Here is a 6,341-nt window from a genome sequence, read left to right on the forward strand (position 1 = left end):
TCATTTATTTGAAATTTAAATTCGTTCAAAGCTTCTTAATTCTTATAATTCAATTCATTTTCTTAAGTAGTAACAGAAAGATTTGAATCCATCTAAATTATCTCAATTCCAAATTCTGATCCATTAAATTCTCTTTCGTTAGTATTAGCCGAAAGATTTAAATAAATTATCCTAATTCTTATTGCCTTATCTTATAATCTTATATTATTATAATGAATTAAAACTTACTATTTATATTAATTTTAATGTTATATATTTATGATTAATTATCATTTAAATGAAAATAACGTTAGACAATAATATAAAATGTAAATTTATATTGAAAAGGAAGAGAAATTATGGTTAACCTTTATAGTATTTTAAGTAAATGAATAGTTTATTTTCACTATTTGTTTCTTTTGCTAATCCACATACAACAAAATAATACTTTTAAGACAAGATATCAAAATTTTAAAAAGAGTGTATAATATCTCCTGGTCGAAAGCTCAGCGAAAACTAGTTGTCTCCTTTCTCACAGTAATAGATAAATACATTTTTTTATATATAATTTTGTTGAGTTCAGATACTGGAGGGATATATAATACCAAAAAATTGCGATGTTCTACAAGATTGAACTTTCACATTGAAATCCATGTACCAGTTTGGTTAAAGCAAAAAGGGAAACAATGTTTAACCTTGTGTTGCCAACAATGCCAACAGAAGGGTGAATCGATAGAAAGGCCTGACAACACTTTTCCCCTAAAATGAATTTACAATGACTTTACAGTCTTGTACTTGTTGTATAGCCTTAATATAAAGACTAGTTCTTCCCAAACTTTGTAGCACCATAGAAGGCCTATTTTTCAATCACTTTCGCTTCCTAATTTGTGATGGTTGATTACAGCAACAGAAACATGGTTAGTTATATAATATAACCAAATTAAACCAAGTCTAAGCAAGGTTAGTAGATTGAAGAATGAAGAAATCTTCAGCCTACAAAATCATGCAACAGTTGCCCTCCTCCAATAACATCTCTTCCAAAATGTCGATTTTGTGATTCAAAACCACTTATAACATAGCCCTCAGGCTGAAGGGCAACACCAAAACGTTGAGCTGCACTCATGCCAAAGGGCTCAGACAAACCAATACCATGATTTTGATGAAGACCAAGTGTGAGAGACACACCATTATTAATGCTCACTCCAACACCCATTTGCTGATTGCTTGTGTTCGTTTGATTCAGCTGTTCTTGACCCCTCACTTGCATATTAGCAATTTCATTTCTGTGTTGTTTATAAGGGGCATCCTGAAACTTCTCCATGGAGGTAGATGGAATATTCTCAGTAACAAGAGAGTTGTCTGAAGGTAAATGATCACCACCACTTAAGTTTCTCCTACTTTGTTCTTCCCTCTGTGGCCTTTTCTGAGCTTGCTGTGATTCTAGCATGTGTATTTCTTCCACCATTGGCTTCCAAAGCCTTACTCTTGCATTAATAAACCAATTAGACACCTGTTGACGAGATAAACGCCAATAAACAATTACAGAATCCATCAAACAGATGTGAAAATATTCATAAGATGAACACTATTTTATCTTGAATCTTCACCTGGTTGCGAGATAGACCAGTTTGTTTAGCCAACATAAGCTTGTCGGTATCAGTAGGGTAACTGCATCAAGAGAACAATGATTCAGTAGTATTCTAAACACATAAGTTTGGCTATGAAGTTTAAATAGCACTTACGGGTGAAGAAAGTGTTCAAACAACCAGGCCCTGAGAACACTGACAGCACGCTCAGGAAGGCCTCTTTGAGGTCGCCAAACAGGCTGCTGGTGCTCAAGAAACCCTGGCCTTTGGCAGTAAGTGCCCCTATCACTGTTGTGCAGCCTTGGAGATTCATCCTTTCTGTTACTAATCTGAAAAGGAGCCTTGTTGATGAACTGAAGCTGGTCAGTGATAGCATTCTTCAAGCATTTAAAATGTTTGGACATGGCATTTATAGCCAAACTTGCATATGGGGCTGCATTACCAAGACCAGAAACATACTCGAATGATGTTATCACTGCATGCATCTGTTGATAATACTGCCTGTACCTCCTGTAAACCTGTTTGTTGATGATTCACAAGGAAATTATTGTAAAGTTTGAGGTGAGACTAGATTACCATATCACAATTCAAATAAAGCTTGAAGAAGCACATGGAGCTTTGCAATTGATCATGAACTTTATCAACTTTTCAATTTAATTGGGCTGTATACATTCAGAGTTCAGATTATCGATGCAAAGTATATGATTGTCACACTCAAAACTCCACACAACAAGGGAAATCACTATTCATATATATAGATTTGGTAAACATGCTACAAGGCTCAAGACAAACAAATTAAAGAGAATAGAAATAACAACCAAATTAAACAACTTGGCACACAGAACTTCACATTTTAGCCCTTGAATCTAATAAGATGGAAGTTTAAAGCCATAGTCATGAAAGAGTTGATGTCCAAGATTTTGTACAACAGTGAGCTAGGAAGAAGTTTCATCTTCTGTCCAGTAAATTTGACTTTGTAGAGTTTTTTGCAAGTCAAATTCAAAATTTTCAGATCTGTTGGTAGTGCTTGGAGATTAATATTTTAATAGTAAGAAATTCTGACCATGCACAGATTAACATCACGTGACAAGAGAATATAGTGCAACAAATTTTACTAGCAAGAGAGAACAAGAGAAGTGGAAAAATTTGAATTGAAATAAATTATGTAATAGAGACACACACAAAATGATGTTGTATAAGTTCTTGTATATATGTATATCACATGCAATAAATAAATATGAATCAGAGAAGCTGCAATTCAAAATGTCAAATGACAAGAAAGAAAAAAAAACTAACAACTGTTTGGCATAAGATGACAATCACTGAACTGAAATCAGGAGAAAAGTGAATATAATAAAAGAAAACAAAAAGGCTCACTCGGTATAACTTAACTTTTCCACTTATAATGCACAGTTTAAATATTATTATAAGAGTTAGTTTGCAGATAAATTTTAAGTTGTATTCACATTTGGAGTCATTGTTTATACACATCACTTTGATTGACACCACATTTTGCAACAATACAATCATTGCACAAAGGCCAGGACCCACAGGTCTGTGGGTAATGCACTGTCCAGTCCAGGAACTGTGGTGTTGTAGGGACGAAGCAGTATTTGTAGTTTCTATAAAGAAAATACAGTATTTGAACTATAGTAAACATTCTTATTCCATTTCCCTTCTATTCTTTTCATCTTTCAATAATTTTTCTGTAACTCTTTCCTACCAATAAAAAATGAAAACAAATAAACATTAGAACACTGGAATGGTTTACACACACTATCATTGAAGAGCTGAGATGGCCAAATAAGTATTATTTTTTCTTTTATCTTGTTTTTGTTGTGTACAGAAACAGTAATGGATTTGAACCTAAGACCCCATATAAACTACCCAACCCCCCAGGCCAACCCTAGTGGGTTAGGTATTGGTTATGTTCCACTATTGATTCCATCTCCACTTCACATGTTCCCAAAGGTTTACCATTGGATTTCAATTTCTGCATTATAATTTTAATTTCTAGATCAAGTCCAATAAATAGCTTTCCATTTAAATGATATAAAACATGTCCATGCCCTATATTTCCACCCTGAAAGGACTGAACTAGCATACATGACTGCTTAAGCAAGAATAGGTTCCCACCAAAGCAAAACCATAAATCATACACGAACATGACAACTACCGAATGGTACAACAACACTACCAATCTTATAATTAATTAACGTGACAAGTCACATGCTCTAATGCCACATGTAGATATATACCATTTTATTATTCATCAACTTTTTCACTTTTCAAGGCCATATTTATTCTTAGAAGCAACTGATCGGGACACAATGCATGTGTACGTTGATACCCTACACTTGACAACATAAAGCCCACTATGCTCTCACACAGTACGTATAACACCACAGGTATTATGATTGGCTATAAGGGGTACGTTTGTAGCATATTTCGAAAAGCATGGTATTAAAATAATATTACAATATAACTTCATCAAACTTCGAAAAGTTAATTCATATTTAATGTAGAATTAATTTTAATATTCACTACTAAAAGTCTAAGCCATGTATAGGCTACATATAATCATTTCATCATATACCCTTAATATGGCCTGTAAGAAATTAATTAATAGTTCCAAGTTCATGTGAGAAAACCAGTTTCATTTCGCAGAATAAATTTGCAAGTAGTAAAATTGCCAAACATAAAGTGAAGCATCATCATGACATTACATGCAATTATTATAGCATCCAGAATCTAATATTGCCAGACTAAAATGGCAATCACAACAATCAGAGAGTTACTTTAATCCCAATCCCAATCTAAAGCCAACTTAGATAAAGGCTAAAAACCCTTGTCATATGTAAGTTTCTTTAATCGTAGACACGATCTTATCAAAAACACACTTTTACGGAGTATAAATCTTTTCCAATGGATTCCTTCAATCACTTTATGCACATTAATTACCCAAACCAATCTGGATGACATAGTCACTAGCTAGAAAATCTTTCTATAGATGTCAGGCACTTTACACTCCCAATCTTCGTGCATATATTCCCTGCCAATAACTTTTCCAAAAAGATAACCAAGTTCACCGAGGTCATCTATACCACCAAATACAAGCATCTTAAACCAAATAGAACATTATAACAAAAGCTCAGCCACATACAAATTACAAAAACATCACACCACAAACCCACAATAACTTCATGAATTCCACAAGATCGAGAGCTAGTACAGATATCAAACCCTTAATGCTATCATTAAGTAAACATTTATGATAACTTAGGACTTAACCTTTTAAGGCAAAAAACCCTGGTAACTTTAATCAACGATCCAATTTTCACTCAAAATTTTTCTAAAACAGTAACGCACTGACACTTATCAGAATGAAGCACACAAACACAAAAACCAAAAAATTGATAGGAATAACATCAAACGTGAAACCCATTTCAAGAAAATTTCAATGAACCATAACTCAGATCCTCGAAAAAAAGAAAAATACCTCGTCAAGCATGGTTAATAATCTACACTTCTTCTTCCTACTCTCATTTTCATAGTCCCCTAGTGGATCATCCCCACCAACAACTCCACTGGCACTCAAACCCTCATGAGGAGGTTCCATCAACGATGCATCAGGAGCGAGAGACTTCTCGGTAGCGTAAATTTCACGAACCCCACCATCACATAACTCTTCCAATAATTGCTGTGCAGGTTTCAAGAACCGCGATTCCTTCAATATCGAAGCATACCCCGTAAAGGGTCCAAGTGGAACCGAATTCCTCGAAACCTCACTGTTCCTTCCAACCAAACCAGGAATAACAGCCCCAAATCGCTGAAGATTCAGTTCCAAAGGGTGATGAGTGTTGTTACTCTGGGAAGACAAAGACAAAGACAAAGGCTCGGGCTTGAACACCATCATTTCACTCGCATCATTGTAGCCATCACCAAATTCCCTAAGGTTCTGAAGCTGATAGAGAAAAGGGTTGTTGTGGTGGTGGTTGGTATTACTGTTGATAACATGAATTGCATCACCATTGACAACCCCTCCTTCGACAAACCCCATCATCAAATTGGAACCTTCTCCCTTAGCAGCGGGAGGTTGTTGGGTGGCACAAGCCAAGAAATCAGAGGGAAGAAGAGAAGGATCGTAGAGAGAGGTTAAATTTGGAGAAGTGGGGTGAAGGATAGAGGAAGATTCAAGGAAAGAAGGGTGGTTCTGAGGGAAAACTCTTAGCTTGTCCCTCCTACTTTGTTGTGGGACATGGTAGTGCTCAAAACCCTCAGCCATAGAAAAGAAAAGAAAAGAAAGTTAAAAAGAGAGGGGTTGGTGTAGTTGGTGATGATGTTGCAGATGAAGAAGGAGAAGAGGGAAAGCGAGTGGAGCAGAAGAGGTGACGGAAGTTGCAGAGAAGAATAGTGGAAGTGATGGTGACTGTGAAAGGAAAGGATATAATAATTATCATGATCTTATGCAGCAGAGAAAGTGGCGCAGTTTGTGACAGAGATACGTGAAGTGAAGTGATTTGAGAAATTGGGGTGTGGTATGGGGTTTGGTCTCTACACGCATCTGAAACCACTGCACACAAACTCACACACTCACTCACAAGCAAACACACCTTCTTTCTCTTTCTCTTTCTCTTTCTCTTTCTCTTTCTCTCTCTCTTTCTCTTTCTCTATGCACTGTTTTTAACAAGTAACTGTGGATTCTTCAGTTTCCTTCCCTTTCTCTCTCTTCAAACTCCAAAGGGAAGGTGTTCATGATACACCTTGGGGCTCGAG

General features: G+C 35.8%; 1 protein-coding gene across 1 annotated transcript; it reads right to left on the reverse strand.

Moving 5' to 3' along the window:
• Positions 1-576: 576 nt before the first annotated feature.
• Positions 577-6,341, reverse strand: LOC124840449 (BEL1-like homeodomain protein 9). The gene is made up of 4 exons (XM_047316510.2): positions 5,065-6,341; positions 1,722-2,083; positions 1,587-1,647; positions 577-1,489 (listed from the first exon to the last, which is right to left on the reverse strand). Exons 1-4 carry the CDS (start codon positions 5,848-5,850, stop codon positions 968-970), a joined length of 1,731 nt encoding a protein of 576 aa, XP_047172466.1. The 5' UTR covers positions 5,851-6,341; the 3' UTR covers positions 577-967.

Source organism: Vigna umbellata, chromosome 5 (assembly GCF_029865625.1).
Source record: "Vigna umbellata cultivar VRB3 chromosome 5, Vumbellata_1.0, whole genome shotgun sequence".
In the NCBI taxonomy this organism is placed as follows: Eukaryota; Viridiplantae; Streptophyta; class Magnoliopsida; order Fabales; family Fabaceae; genus Vigna; species Vigna umbellata.

What these genes read in the sequence shown, in the direction of transcription:
- LOC124840449 (XM_047316510.2), bottom strand. Translation starts at nt 5,850, where the DNA reads ATGGCTGAGGGTTTTGAGCACTACCATGTCCCACAACAAAGTAGGAGG. An exon ending in TATTAACCATGCTTGACGAG is followed by an intron (nt 2,084 to 5,064) that starts GTATTTTTCTTT and finishes ATCAACAAACAG; the next exon opens with GTTTACAGGAGGTACAGGCA. An exon ending in TTTGAACACTTTCTTCACCC is followed by an intron (nt 1,648 to 1,721) that starts GTAAGTGCTATT and finishes CTCTTGATGCAG; the next exon opens with TTACCCTACTGATACCGACA.